Below are 16,133 nucleotides of genomic sequence, written 5' to 3'. Positions count from 1 at the left end.
GAGAGGGGCTTCCCTGGTGGCGCAGTGGTTAAGAGTCCGCCTGCCAATGCAGGCAACACGGGTTTGATCCCTGGTCCGGGAAGATCCCACATGCCGCAGAGCAACTAAGCCCGTGTGCCACAGCTACTGAGCCTGCGCTCTGGAGTCCGCAAGCCACAACTACTGAGCCCACGTGCCACAACTACTGAAGCCCGTGCGCCTAGAGCCTGTGCTCCACAACAGGAGAAGCCACCACAATGAGAAGCCTGCGCACCGCAACGAACAGTAGCCCCCTCTCGCCGCAACTAGAGAAAGCCCGCGCACAGCAACTAAGACCCACACAGCCAAAAATAAAAATAAAAAAAATACATAAATTTATTTAAAAAAAAAAAACAAAGAGAATTCCCACCAGAAATAGAAAGCCAAGTAATAAGAAAGGGTTACTTTCTGGTTTGTTTACTGTTCTCCAGGGTTTAGTCCTGACAGTTGAGCTTCCCAGCCTCTCATTAGTCAGCAGAGGGGTTTAGTTATGCTGTTTGAAAACAGGATGCCAGTACTGTTCTGTAAATACTATAAAAATCAACAAGCAAAAACCCAAAGTCTGGGAATTAAAGGATCTTGCTGCTAACAAGGAGCGGCCGCTCCAGAAGGAGAGATGGGGAAAAACCTGCTGGGCCGCCAGGGCATCTACAGTGCAGACGGGTCCTACCTCCTTGTCGCTGTACGAGATGTTTCGGATTTCGTTCCACGGGAAGGAGATCTTGGGGGTCAGTCTGTTCTCAGGGTCATAAATGTGAAGCCCCAAAGCATCCACTCCGAGCAGCAGCTCTGTGCCCTTTTTATTCTGTAGATTTGACAAAGAACAGCCACCGTCAGCTCCAGCTGAGGCTCAAGATTTTATTCAACTTCCCAAAGAACCTGGCATAGACTGTTACATGTGACAAGTTTCAACAGGTCCCAACAGAAGTCACTGCTGTCTTAGAACCCAGGGGGCCTCCGGCTTCCTGAACTGGGGCAGGTGGAGGCAAAATGATACCATTCTTGTGAGTCATGTGTCCCACGGAAGGATCACTGGGGGCTCCTGTCACTGGCTCCATGGCTAAAGCAGAGGTAATCGAAACATTGTTACTGCTAATTAAATAACTGGCTTATCATAGATGTAGAATAAAAACTTGTAGGATTAAACACCTCTTATGTTAAAAGAAAAGGTTATTGTACTACCAGAAAGAAAACTCTAAGTGCTGGGATCAGATGGCCTTATTTTACACTAAAATGTAGTTTCAATGTGATAAAGCAAGTATAAAGTGTTAACTGTAGAATCCAGGCTGTGGGTATACATAGGTATGCACTGTAAAAGTCTTCCAACTTTCCTGCACGTTGGAAACTTTTTACTACAAAATATCAGAAAAATATATCAAAATGAATTATATATAAATTGTACCCTAATAAAGCTGTGTAAAAATTTAATTGATAGACTGTACGCAGGCTGTCCCTCTGACGGCAGTCCGGCCAGCAGCCAGGGCACCCATAGGGCACGCGTCCTGGGCCCCAGGTCACTGACCAGCGTGCACCTGGAGGCCACCTCTTCGGGCTGCAGGCCCATCCCCCTGTGCTGCAGTCTGGTCCTCGTACGGCAGTGGGGGGAATCTCCCCACACCTGACCCCTTGCTGACAACAAGGAAACGGACCCAAGACTCCAGGGCAGGAAAACAGGTCTGCAAACTGAGAAGGTGCGGGGACTGTGATGAGAAGTACAAGGCTAACAGCAGGCGTCAGGAGGAGGAGCGAGCACTCTGAGATAAATCTTCTACTCCAGCTGACACCTGAAGTCAGATGTGATCACCAAACCATGAGGGAGAGTCGTCTGCTCGTCTGCAGAGCTCTTAAAACCACTGCGTTAACACAAGTGAGGCTTTGTGCTTTAGAAATCTATAGTACGTTTTGGAAAACAAGACGTTTCATTATGTTTCTAGCTTAAGTTTTTTAAAAGAATGGATTGCACCCTCTGCCTCCTATCATGAGGCTCCAACTGTTCTAGAGAATAAACAGAGAAGTGGGGACTCAAGCAGCCCCTTTTAAATTGTTTTAAGCACACGTCTTCCTTAGGTGATGGTGAAATTTCAGGAACTTTAACACAAAGACACTAAAATATCCATTAGCCTCATCTATCACGCAATACAAGACACACACACACAAAATAGTATAATTTAGTCTGACTGCTGTAGAAATATTCCCTCATAAGAAGCTGTTTTTGAAGGGTTATAAAACACTAGTTTTCTACAATGTAGGTGGTGGGGCAAGAGGAGTCATATGGACAAAACCACAGAAATGTGTCAAATGAGTCTGACATTAAAGAAACCAAACAATTAGCAAATACAAATTAATAAAACTTTAGAAAACAACCTTCGGCGTTATTAGGGAAAATCTTTTAGGCATTTGTATACTATACAAAAATGACATAATTTGTCGGTGTGCCTTATTTTATGCAAATGATCCATTAAAAATATGTATTTAGAAAACAAAGTAGAAAGCTATCCCTAGGATATTTTAAATGTTTCAGTTTACCTAAATTTAATACAAAATTTATGGAAACCCTGAAAAGGAAAGCAAGCCTTAACTATAATGATAGCTGTTTTACTGTCTACTCATCTACAGTTTGGAACCGGCAATGAAATACTTCAGCAAATCGCATGAACTCCTTTGGGAGGAGCTGCGTCCAGCAGCAGAGCCTCAGGAGAAAGATGCTTGAAAGGCGGGACAGGGGCTGAAAACAAACGCTTCTCCGGTGCAGGAGCAGCAGGTTCCCAGAGGACAGCGGACTATTAATGGTCTGCAAAGAAAATCAATTAGCCTGCCAGGGAGAGTCCCCCCACCCAAACAAATCAGTAATCTGTAAAGCAGCTTTACTCTCCTTGTGTCCTGGGGGAAGAAAATATTTACAGGTGTTCCCTGTGGACCCGGATCTCACAGAGCCAGAGATAATCAAATGTTACGCCAGAGCATTCAGACAGGTTTCTGCCCAGGCAGGACCAGGCCCTCCCGGGCTCCACTGATACGGGCTCCACTGATACTTAATTACCTAGGATCTAACTTAAGTCCCAATATAGAAAATGAGGCTCTTACACCCGCCCCTTCCTCTTCCCCTGTTCACCACTGAACTGTCGAAGTGTCGACCGCCCTGGGATGCGGAGGGACCCATTTTAACAGTCTGCCCTCATTCAGTCTCCACCCACACACGGGGAACTCGCAGAGGCTTCCACACACCCGGATTGTAAAGTAGTTCACACCGTACATCTCCAGGTCCTGAGCTATCTTCAAATATTCCATTTCAGCTTCGTCCCTGCGAGGAGAATGAAAGACACCATCACTGGCGCGGAAATGAGAAATCTGGAGGGCGGCGCACACCGAGCTGAGCTTCGAACCTGCGGGAAGACGCGAGCCAGGCAGCTACCCGCCAAGCTCTGCCCGGTCCCAAGTCTGTTAACCACACCACACAGAGGTGAAGCAGAATTTCCCATCCCCGTGAAAACAAGAGAATAGATTCATTACAGTGTCTCTTGGCTTCAATTTCATGCTTAACCCTTGGTAAACAGTGACACCTGGCTTGAGTAATTCAAGACAAGCACGTGGTACATCTGCTCCCTCAAATGGATTTGCATGTTCGAATTTTACGTAAGCTGTTGCTGTATCTAATTGCGTACTTTCTTCACCTAGAAGGTTTTGGTAATGATGTATCTCTCTCTGCAAGCTACCTGAGAGCTGCCTTTCTGATTTTATTCCTTTGGGTGTTATTGGAGGTTAAGGCACCTTCCTGATTTTAATCCTTTGGATGTTGCGGGAGGTTAGGGCAAGAGCTATCCAGGCTGTCAAACCCAAGCCTGGTCACCCACTTCTAAGTTGTGAGTCAGACTTAAAGGAAGATCTTTAAGTAGCAATGACTTGCAGAAAACTCCCAGATAGGTACAGTGTTGAAATATCTTAACTCAAGTCTCCCTATGACCTTGCCTTCTTCCCTCTCTCCCATCTCAAAATGGTCTCAAATGAATTTTAAAAATTCAACCTGAGAGGAGGAGCAGTGGCAAGCAGGTGGAGCAATTCGAAATCACACACGTTGTTGATGTAAACTGATACAACTGCTTTGGAAAATTGTTTGATGTTATTTGTAACAGCAAAAACCAGGGGACAACGGGACAACCTAAATGTCCATCAGTAGTGGAATGGATAAATAATGTGTGGTCTATGAATACAGCGGAATTCTACACAGCAATGAAAATGGAAAAAAACACCGTTACAAGCCACAAACCCAAATCTCACAATATCATGCTGCATAAAAGAAGTGAGGCACAAATAACAGAAACTGTCTGATTGCACTTATACAATGTTTAAAACAGGCAACACTAATCCATGGAGTTGGATTCAGAAGAGTGGTTACCTCTGGGGAGGAGTGATCGGGGTCACGTGCTTTCTTGTCACCTGGTGTTACCTGGTGTTTTCACTTTGTAAGAATCCATCAAGTGGTATATTTACGACCTGTCCACTTTTCGGTATACTTTTTTAAGAGTTAAAAACAACATGTGATAGGAAGTTGATTTGAAGAAGAGAAAACAAATATTAAAGGCTAATGAAAAGATGATCAATTCCTAAAGTGATAGGGGAAATGCTAATTAATACTTAAGATACAAAATTTCATCTTTTAGATCACAAAGATTAGATTGGTTAAAAACCAGTGTTGGGGAGAGAATGGGGGCGAACACTTTCACACACTGCCGATGGGCTTGTAAATAGGTACAACCTTTTCGGAGGGCAATTTGGAGGCACCTGTCAAGACGCAAAATGCTCACATCCTTTTGCCTCAGCAACTCCTCTAAAGGATCTATCCTCAGAACTACTCATACAATTACATAATGATATCAGATTGTACACTGCAGAACATTCTGTAAAAGTGAAAGACCTATAGCTACTCCAAATACCATCAATAGAGGAATGGACGCAAAAGCTATGGGATATGCATATAATAGAACTTTTCTTTCTGAATTTTATTTTATTTATTTTTTTATACAGCAGGTTCTTATTAGTTATTTTATACATATTAGTGAATGTATGTCAATCCCAAACTCCCAATTCATCCCACCACCACGCCCCCGCCACTTTCCCCCCTTGGTGTCCATACATTTGTTCTCTACATCTGTGTCTCTATTTCTGCCCTGCAAACCGGTTCACCTGTACCATTTTTCTAGGTTCCACATATATGCGTTAATATACGATATTTGTTTTTCTCTTTCTGACTTACTTCACTCTGTATGACAATCTCTAGATCCATCCAGGTCTCTACAAATGACCCAATTTCGTTCCTTTTTATGGCTGAGTAATATTCCACTGTATATATGTACCACATCTTCTTTATCCATTCATCTGTCGATGGGCATTTAGGTTGCTTCCATGACCTGGCTGTTGTAAATAGTGCTGCAATGAACATTGGACATTGGGGTGCATGTGTCTTTTTATTTATTTATTTATTTATTTATTTATTTATTTAATTTTATTTTTTGGCTGCGTTGGGTCCTCCTTGCTGTGTGCGGGCTTTCTCTAGTTGCGGCGAGAGGGGGCTACTCTTCATTGCAGTGCACAGGCATCTCATTAGGGTGGCTTCTCTTGTTGCGCAGCACGGGCTCTAGGCGCACGGGCTTCAGAAGTTGTGGCACGCGGGCTCAGTAGTTGTGGCCTGTGGGCTCTAGAGCTTGGACTCAGCAGTTGTGGCGCACAGGCTTAGTTGCTCCGCGGCATGTGGGACCTTCTTGGACCAGGGATTGAACCCGTGTCCCCTGCATTGGCAGGCAGATTAACCACTGAGCCACCAGGGAAGTCCCTGCATGTGTCTTTTTGAATTATGGTTTTCTCTGGGTACATGCTCAGTAGTGGGTTTGCTGGGTCATATGATAATTCTATTTTTAGTTTTTTAAGGAACCTCCATACTGTTCTCCATAGCGGCTGTATAAATTTACATTCCCACCAACAGTGCAAGAGGGTTCCCTTTCCTCCACACCCTCTCCAGCATTTGTTGTTTATAGATTTTCTGATGATGCCCATTCTAACTGGTGTGAGGTGATACCTCACTGTAGTTTTGATTTGCATTTCTCTAATAATTAGTGATGTTGAGCAGCTTTTCATGTGCTTCTTAGCCATCTATAGCTCTTCTTTGGAGAAATGTCTATTTAGGCCTTCTGCCCATTTTTGATTGGGTTGTTTGTTTTTTTAATATTGAGCTGCATGAGCTGTTTACATATCTTGGAGATTAATCCTTTGTCCGTTGATTCGTTTGCAAATATTTTCTCCATTCTGAGGGTTGTCTTTTTGTCTTGTTTATAGTTTCCTTTGCTTGGCAAAAGCTTTTAACTTTCATTAGGTCCCATTTGTTTATTTTTGTTTTTATTTCCATTACTCTAGGAGGTGGATCAAAAATATCTTGCTGTGATTTATGTCAAAGAGTGTTCTTCCTATGTTTTCCTCTAAGAGTTTTAAAGTGTCCGGTCTTACATTTAGGTCTCTAATCCATTTTGAGTTTATTTTTGTGTATGGTGTTAGAGAGTGTTCTAATTTCATTCTTCTACATGTAGCTGTCCAGTTTTCTCAGCACCACTTATTGAAGAGACTGTCTTTTCCCCATTGTATATCCTTGCCTCCTTTGTCATAGATTAGTTGACCATAGGTGCGTGGGTTTATCTCTGGGCTTTCTATCCTGTTCCATTGATCTATATTTCTGTTTTTGTGCCAGTACTATATTGTCTTGATTACTGTACCTTTGTAGTACAGTCTGAAGTCAGGGAGTCTGATTCTTCCAGCTCTGTTTTTTCCCCTCAGGACTGCTTTGGCTATTTGGGGTCTTTTGTGTCGCCATACAAATTTTAAGATTTTTTGTTCTAGTTCTCTAAAAAATGCCACTGGTAATTTGATAGGGATTGCATTGAATCTGTAGATTGCTTTGGGTAGTATAGACATTTTCACAATATTGATTCTTCCAATCCAAGAACATTGTACATCTCTCCATCTGTCTGTGTCATCTTTGGTTTCTTTCATCAGTGTCTTATAGTTTTCTGAGTACAGGTCTTTACCTCCTTAGGTAGGTTTATTCCTAGGTATTTTATTCTTTTTGTTGCAGTGGTGAATGGGATTGTTTCTTTAATTTCTCTTTCTGATTTTTCGTTGTTAGTGTATAGGAATGCAAGAGATATCTGTGTATTAATTTTGTATCCCGCAAATTTACCAGATTCATTGATTAGCTCTAGTAGTTTTCTGGTGGCATCTTTAGGATTCTCTATGTATAGTGTCATGTCATCTGCAAACAGTGACAGTTTTACTTCTTTTCTAATTTGTATTCCTTTTATTTCTTTTTCTTCTCTGATTGCCGTGGCTAGGACTTCCAAAACTATGCTGAATAACAGTGGCAAGAGTGGATATCCTTGCCTTGTTCCTGATCTTAGAGAAAATGCTTTCAGTTTTTCACCATTGAGAATGATGTTTGCTGTGGGTTTGTCGTATATGGCCTTTATTATGTTGAAGTAGGTTCCCTCTATGCCCACTTTCTGGAGTTTTTATCATAAATGGGTGTTGAATTTTGTCAAAAGCTTTTCCTGCATCTATTGAGATGATCATATGGTTTTTCTTCTTCAATTTGTTAATATGGTGTATCACATTGATTGATTTGTGTATATTGAAGAATCCTTGCATCCCTGGGATAAATCCCACTTGATCATGGTGTATGATCCTTTTAATGTGTTGTTGGATTCTGTTTGCTAGTATTGTGTTGAGGATTTTTGCATCTATATTCATCAGTGATATTGGTCTGTAATTGTCTTTTTTTGTAGTATCTTTGTCTGGTTTTGGTATCAGCGTGATGGTGGCCTCATAGAATGAGTTTGGGAGTGTTCCTTCCTCTGCAATTTTTTGGAAGAGCTTGAGAAGGATGGGTGTTAGCTCTTCTCTAAATGTTTGATAGAATTCACCTGTGAAGCCATCTGGTCCTGGACTTTTGTTTGCTGGAAGATTTTTAATCACAGTTCCAATTTCATTACTTGTGATTGGTCTGTTCATATTTTCTATTTCTTCCCGGTTCAGTCTTGGAAGCTTATACCTTTTTAAGAATTTGTCCATTTCTTCCAGGTTGTCCACTTTATTGGCATAGAGTTGCTTGTAGTAGTCTCTTAGGATGCTTTGTATATCTGCGGTGTCTGTTGTAACTTCTCCTTTTTCATTTCTAATTTTATTGATTTGAGTCCTCTCCCTCTTTTTCTTGATGAGTCTGGTTAAAGGTTTACCAATTTTGTTTATCTTCTCTAAGAACCAGCTTTAAGTTTTATTGATCTTTGCTATAGTTTTCTTTGTTTCTAGTTCATTTATTTCTGCTCTGTTCTTTATGATTTCTTTCCTTCTACTAACTTTGGGTTTTGTTTGTTCTTCTTTCTCTAATTGCTTTAGGTGTAAGGTTAGATTGTTTATTTGAGATGTTTCTTGTTTCCTGAGGTAGGCTTGTATTGCTATAAACTTCCCCCTTAGAACTGCTTTTGCTGCGTCCCATAGGTTTTGGATCATCGTGTTTTCATTGTCATTTGTCTCTAGGTATTTTTTGATTTCCTCTTTGATTTCTTCAGTGATCTCTTGGTTATTTAGAAACGTATTGTTTACCCTCTATGTGTTTGTGTTTTTTTCCCTGTAATTGATTTCTAATCTCATAGTGTTGTGGTCAGAAAAGATGCTGGATATGATTTCAATTTTCTTAAATTTACCAAGGCTTGATTTGTGACCCAAGATGTGATCTATCCTGGAGAATGTTACATGAGCACTTGAGAAGAAAGTGTAATCTGCTGTTTTTGGATGGAATGTCCTATAAATATCAATTAAATCTATCTGGTCTATTGTGTCATTTAAAGCTTGTGTTTCCTTATTACTTTTCTGTCTGGATGATCTGTCCATTGGTGTAAGTGAGGTGTTAAAGTCCCCCACTATTATTGTGTTGCTGTCGATTTCCTCTTTTATAGCTGTTAGTAGTTGCCTTATGTATTGAGGTGCTCCTATGTTGGGTGCCTATATATTTGTAATTGTTATATCTTCTTCTTGGATTGATCCCTTGATCATTATGTAGTGTCCTTCCTTGTCTCTTGTAACATTCTTTATTTTAAAGTCTATTTTATCTGATATGAGTATTGCTACTCCAGCTTTCTATTGATTTCCATTTGCATGGAATATCTTATTCCATCCCCTCCCTTTCAGTCTGTATGTGTCCCTAGGTCTGAAGTGGGTCTCTTGTAGACAGTATATATATGAGTCTTGTTTTTGTATCCATTCAGCGAGCCTGTGTCTTTTGGTTGGAGCATTTAATCCAGTCACGTTTAAAGTAATTATCGATATGTATGTTCCTAGTACCATTTTCTTAATTGTTATGGGTTTGTTTTTGTAGGTCCTTTTCTTCTCTTGTGTTTCCCACTTAGAGAAGTTCCTTTAGCATTTGTTGTAGAGCTGGTTTGGTGGTGCTGAATTCTCTTAGCTTTTGCTTGTCTGTAAAGCTTTTGATTTCTCCGTCGAATCTGAACGAGATCCTTGCCGGGTAGAGTACTCTTGGTTGTAGGTTCTTCCCTTTCATCATTTTAAATATACTGTGCCACTCCCTTCTGGCTTGTAGAGTTTCTGCTGAGAAATCAGCTGTTAGCCTTATGCGAGTTCCCTTGTATGTTATTTGTCGTTTTTTCCCTTGTTGCTTTCAATAATTTTTCTTTGTCTTTAATTTTTGTCAATTTGATTACTATGTGTCTCGGCATGTTTCTCCTTGGGTTTATCCTGTATGAGACTCTCTGCGCTTCCTCGACTTTGGTGGCTATTTCCTTTCCCATGTTAGGGAAGTTTTTGACTATAATCTCTTCAAATATTTTCTCGGGTCCTTTCACTCTCTCTTCTCCTTCTGGGACCCCTATAATGCGAATGTTGTTGCATTTAATGTTGTCCCAGAGGTCTCTTAGGCTGTCTTCATTTCTTTCTTTTTTAAAAAATTATTTATTTCTTTATTTAATGTATTTACTTTTGGCTGCATTGGATCTTTGTTGCTGCACATGGGCTTTCTCTAGTTGCAGTGAGTGGGGGCTACTCTTCGTTGCGGTGCACAGGCTTCTCATTGTTGTGGCTTCTCTTGTTGTAGAGCGCAGCCTTCAGTAGTTGTGGCTTGTGGGCTCTAGAGCGCAGGCTCAGTAGTTGTGGTGCATGGGCTTAGTTGCTCTGCGGCATGTGGGATCTTTGCAGACCAGGGCTCGAACCCGTGTCCCCTGCATTGGCAGGTGGATTCTTAACCACTGCGCCACCAGGGAAGCCTTGTCTTCATTTCTTTTCATTCTTTTTTCTTTATTCTGTTCCACGGCAGTGAATTCCACCATTCTGTCTACCAGGTCACTTATCCCTTCTTCTGCCTCAGTTATTCTGCTATTGATTCCTTCTAGTGTATTTTTCATTTCAGTTATTGTATTCATCTCTCTTTGTTCTTTAACTCATCTAGGTGTTTGTTCTTTAATTCTTCTAGGTCTTTGTTAATCATTTCTTGCATCTTCTCGATCTTTGCCTCCATTCTTTTTCCGAGGTCCTGGATCATCTTCACTGTCATTATTCTGAATTCTTTTTCTGGAAAGTTGCCTATCTCCACTTCATTTAGTTGTTTTTCTGGGGTTTTATGTTGTTCCTTCATCTGCTACATAGTCCTCTGCCTTTTCATTTTGTCTATCTTTCTGTGAATGTGGTTTTCCTTCCACAGGCTGCAGAATTGTAGTTCTTCTTGCTTCTGCTGTCTGCCCTCTGGTGGATGAGGCTATCTAAGAGGTTTGTGCAAGCTTCCTGATGGGAGGGACTCAACAGAATTCTTAAAATGAACATAAATTAGCACTGAATGCAGTAGGTCTGTACATCCTGACAGGCAGTACATACCCATGCCCCCATGCACCAGAAAAGGACACACACAATACTGAAGACCAGCACTGCTGCCAGCTCTCCCTTTTTCTTCTATATACTTCGGTACTGCATTTTGTTCAACAAACACATCCCAGTTTTGTAGTTCCTTAAAAAAGAAAAAAGGCCCATAAGGTAATATAAATCAGTGATGAAGCAGTCTCACCTGGCTCGGCCTCGGTGCTCTGCGTACCAGGCTGTGATTCTTTCCTCCCACATTTCTGGAGTCATTTGATATAGATTTATTACCTAGCAAAAAAGAGAGCAAAATAAAAAATCCACACACAAAGAAAGTTCTGGTATTGTTTGGTATTTTTATAATTATGCATCATTTTTACAAAACAGCAAAGCTATTTTTAAAAAGCCATATACAGGGAGCCAGTCACATGCAGAGGTGGGTGTGTAAATAAGCACCGTTCAACCTGAGTCACAACTCGGAAAGCTGCACCATTTCTCAGGCTGCGGGGCACCCCTCGCCTGGCAGCACCCCTCTTTCCTGGGCCATAGAGCCCAGAGAGAGGACCTCGTTCAGGAGCAGAGCTCACTAATTTCGGGCCGGCCGCGGGCCAGGCTGTACGCGCTGCTGCCTTTGCCTCTGCAGAAACCATCAGAGGAGAAGGTAAAGTCAGGGGAAGGTGAGGAGCAGACCTTTATCACACATGACAGGGGAGTGGAGCTATAAAATCAGAAGCAGCAAAAGGTAGGGAAGGCCTGCTTCTGAGGCTAATGAACAAGACAAACACCACCAAGGATTAAAAGCTATAATGCCCACCCCTGACTCATCCCATCTATCCGTCCAGCCCCTCGCAGCTGCAAACAGCTCATTACCCCAGGCTGAACTCAGGCTGCTCCACGCCCCTCCCTAGGAATCACTGACGCTCTCCCACCTTTAAAGAAAGGACCATCCGCAAGCCATGCCTGTCCTGGCAACCCCAAACGAATCCCACGAACCTTTGCTTTTTAATGTTCTTAACAGAGACCATTACTTGAGATTGATTACAAAACATTTATAAAAATGTTCTTGCCACCTACGTCCAATATTCCTTCCGGTCCTTTGGTTATGTCTTCCCAAACAGGGAATTTGACTTCTTACCCTTTTTGGAAGCAATTCCTCTTGGGCCAAAAATCCCCGCTTGTGAACAGAGGGGTCGTAGTCACCGTACTGGAAGAAGAGGAAAAGGAGAGCGTGGGATTGAGATTCTAAAGACAACTGCGTTTCTGAACAGGTCGACTCAGCCTCTGTCCCTCCCAGCTCCAGGGAGCAATTTAATTCTGATGACAAGTCAAGATTGCAACCTTGCTAGTTTGTTATCCTTGGATGAAAATACAAAACTGATTATATCTGTGAACAGAGTCGCATAATCCCGTAAGGGATGGATGGGTGACATGCTAATAAGAATGTGACATTTGTAGAGAAATGTAGCCGAGTTTTCTAACTCCTGAAGGAAGCCGTCACTACCAAAACAGCTTTTGAAAGGAGACAACAAAACACAACTGTGTAAGTTGTGATTAGCAACCAGTGATAAGAGTCTTACCTATAAATGCTTGTAAGTGGCTGGTAATTGGAGCCAACTGATAGGTGGGAGCTGGGGATAATGCCGGCAATATTTTTAATACCTTTCAATCAAGGCTCTGAAAAACGCTTTGGAAAAATCTGATGCCAACACTGTCATTTCTATCGTACAGACAAAGAAATGAGTAAAATGTTAACAGATTTTCCTGAAGCTGTAGAGCAAATCACTCTGGGGCCTGCATTTTAATGTACTCACCAGGGACAATAACTTGAAGTTTATTTTCTGATTTCAAAACAAATACCCCTCCCTGCTCTGCATCCGGAAGGCCACCGCAATGAGAAACCCGCGCACCTCGCTGCAACTAGGGAGGGCCTGCGCGCAGCAATGAAGACCCAACACAGCCAAAAATAAATAGGATGGATAAATTTATAAAAAAACAAACAAACAAACAAATACCCCTTTCTTTCCTAGAAAGTTAGTCTGACCAGGAAATAATCAGAAATGAAGGAATTTTTTAAAAGAAACTAACCATAAAATATATAGAAGATCAAAGCCTGTCTCTTGTCAATCAGCATTCAGTGGCTTTTCTTTTGACCCAAAACAACAAAGCTCAGTATTTTAGTATTATCTTCTATAAACATTTATCCTTTTTGCCACCAACATTGGAAAAACAAAAGAAAGGTCTGGCACAAGGCTGTTGGCTCTACATCCCACCAAATCGGGTGAGGACATGGCCCACCCTCATTCCCAAAGAACCTTAAGTTAGATTTCTGGTGAGTTTTCCAACAGACACTCATGAGATTGAAGAGATGTTCATCATCAACTGTAAATCATGACTTCTTCCCATACTACCCTTCTATAAAAGCCCCGAGGATTAATATCTCTTATGAATCTCATAATTACCTTGCAAATAACAGAATTGTATTGCATTGTTTTTTCAGTTTAAAAAATTAACTGGTCAAACTTAAATACTTAACCCTGTCTATGCATTTCTTCATTTAAAAAACTTGAAGGAGGGACTTCCCTGGTGGTCCAGTGGTTAAGACTACATGCTTTCAATGCAGGGGGCATGGGTTTGATTCCTGGTTAGGGAACTAAGCTCCTGCATGCTGTTCAGTGCGGCCAAAAAAATTAAAAAAAAAAAAAAAAATGAAGGAAACTGGTTTCTCTGGATCTCTGAAAGGCCAGGGGGGTGTAATAAGTCAGGAACTGTATGAGCTTTAACAGTACTCTCTGCAGAGAGTGCAGGTAGGAGCCTGAAATTGGGGGGGAGGGGGAGGGGGTACGGGAGGCAGGCTGCTTAAAGTTCAATTCCAGCTCCTTCACTTATTAGCTGTGACCTTAGAAATTTTGTGTCTCAGTTTTCTCATCTGTAAAATGGGAATAAGAAAAGTATTTATCTTATAGGATTCTTGTGGGGATTAAATGAAATACCCAGAATTTTTTTTTTTTTTTAATTTTTTTGGCTGCACCATAAGGCATGCAGGATCTTAGTTCCCTAACCAGGGATCAAACCCTTGCCCCCTGCACTGGGATCGTGGAGTCTTAACCACTGGACCACCAGGGAAGTCCCGACCCATAAAAATTTTAAAACTATGATTAACACACAGCATTCAATACAACCTGATGTCAAAAGATTAAAAACTCAGGTCATGTCACCTCTCCAAGTCTGTTTCCTAATTTGTCAAACGAGAGCATTTGTCTTGGAGGATTTTGAAGGCGAGGTGGCTCTGCAGCATCCCCTGAGGCTCTGAGTGAGGCACCCTCTCTCTAAACCTCAGCTTCCCCATCTGGAAAGCAAGGGTCAGAACAGTGCCTGCCTCCTGGGGGGTGACGAGGATGAAGACAGTCAGGTAAGCATTTTGCACGGTGCCCAGCTCATAATGAGTCAGGTATTATTGTCATCAGCTGCGTTATTTATGATGACACTGGTTACTCTTTGCCTGTCAGATTCTTAAAAGGGGGGGGGATGATAAAGAAAGCCCTGTGAGTTGTACTTGCAAAACTCTCAACAGTGCTGACCAAACTCTAGTGCTTTTGCAAGCAGATATGCAAAGTGAAAGCTGTAAATTCAGGCTCCAAAGGCTTGCAAGATTAATGATCCACATTGTCATACTGAGCTCCCAGCTACTCCATTGATCAAATGCTACATCTGAGCGCTGGGGAGGTGGCAAAGACACTGCTGAAGGAACTTCTCCACTGGACTAATTTCACTTATAACATTAAAGCCACCTTGAGGTATGTGTCTTTTTAAAAAACAAAAGAAGAAGAAAATCCTCAAGTTGTGGTGGCTGGTGAATATAAAAGAAAGTCAGACCATTCCATGGATGGAGATGGCTGTTCCTCCTCATTTTATGTACAGAGGCATCCCAATAACATAAGCAGGAGTGAATTTGCTGGGAAGCTAATGAGGCTTGGGTTTCAGGTCTCTGCACCTGCATGGGCCTGTACCTAATTTTATATTCATAATTTGGTGTTCTTGCATTAAAAGAACACCCTAAATTATATAAGCTTCAGGGCCCACAAAACCTGGATCCACCCCTGATATAAACCAATTGAATTTAAATTCAAGAAGGGAGTTCACCTTTTAAAGGGCTCTCAGAGTCACTTCTTAAACAGAGACAAATACTTTCCTCTGCTTATATGTATGAAAAATTAGACCAAATGCTCTGAATAGGATTTCACAAAACATAAAGGTTTAATCAATACATATATAGAATAAACAGTTAGATCCCAACCGCACACCAGTCACTAAATTCCAGATGGATTAAAGACTTAAACCTATAAATGAAAATCCATAAAAATACCAGAATAAAATATAGAATAACATGTGTATATTAAGTTGGTGAAGTCATTCCAAAAGTCACTCAAAACATGAAAAGGACTGACATGTAAAAAAAGATAAAAGATTAATATTCATAATATAGAGTTCCTATAACTCAATTAGAAAAAGACAAACAATAAAGTGGAAAAAACAGGCAAGTCATAAACACTTGATTCACAGAGGAAAGAAATACAAATGGCCAATAAGTCTATGAAAATGATGCCCCAGTGGTAATCAAGGAAATGAAAACTTTTAAAAAATCTACTTTTTTGTCAAATTAGCAAAAATTTAAAAGGCTGATAGCAACCACTGTTGATGAGGATATGGAAAAACAGATATTCTCACCACTATTGGTAGAAGTTAAATTAGGAACTTTTGGAGAGCAATTTGGTCATAACTATTTAAATTTTTTTGAGATAAAATTTACATACATAAAATTCACAATTTTAAGTATATAATTCAGTGGTTTTTAGTACATTCAAAATGTTGTACAACCATCACCACTGTCTAATTCCAGAATATTTCCATCACCTCAAAAAGAAATCCCTTACCCATTAGCAGTAAGTCCTAATTTCCTCCTCCTGTCCCCTGACAACCACTCAACCTACCTTCTGTCTCCATGAATTTGCCTCATCTGGACATTTCATACAAATGGAATCGTACAATATGTGGCCTTTCCTGTCTGCTTCTTTCACTTAGCATTATTTAAATTTTAAATGTTCCTATCCTTCAACCCATTTATGCCATTTCTTGATATCTATCATAGACAAATATTGTTCGTATATGCCCAAACAGGCGTACTCAAGGATGTTCACTGCACCCATTTAAGTAGAAAAGTA

At 41.0% G+C, this 16,133-nt stretch overlaps 1 protein-coding gene across 5 annotated transcripts in view; it reads right to left on the bottom strand.

Moving 5' to 3' along the window:
- Positions 1-16,133, bottom strand: part of NF2 (NF2, moesin-ezrin-radixin like (MERLIN) tumor suppressor) — an 86,229-nt gene that overhangs the window by 27,944 nt on the left and 42,152 nt on the right. For all 5 annotated transcript variants that reach the window (XM_082417299.1, XM_082417298.1, XM_082417296.1 and 2 more), the window contains exons 5-8: positions 12,050-12,118; positions 11,123-11,205; positions 3,244-3,319; positions 689-823 (exon numbers count right to left, since the gene is read on the bottom strand). In XM_082417299.1, coding sequence (XP_082273425.1) covers positions 689-823; positions 3,244-3,319; positions 11,123-11,205; positions 12,050-12,118 — 363 coding nt within the window. The remainder of the gene's footprint in view (positions 1-688; positions 824-3,243; positions 3,320-11,122; positions 11,206-12,049; positions 12,119-16,133) is intronic.

Source organism: Balaenoptera physalus (assembly GCF_965194825.1).
Source record: "Balaenoptera physalus genome assembly, chromosome: 12".
In the NCBI taxonomy this organism is placed as follows: Eukaryota; Metazoa; Chordata; class Mammalia; order Artiodactyla; family Balaenopteridae; genus Balaenoptera; species Balaenoptera physalus.
The sequence above is the reverse complement of the archived record's forward strand: the minus strand, read 5'-3'. Positions and strand labels throughout refer to the sequence as shown.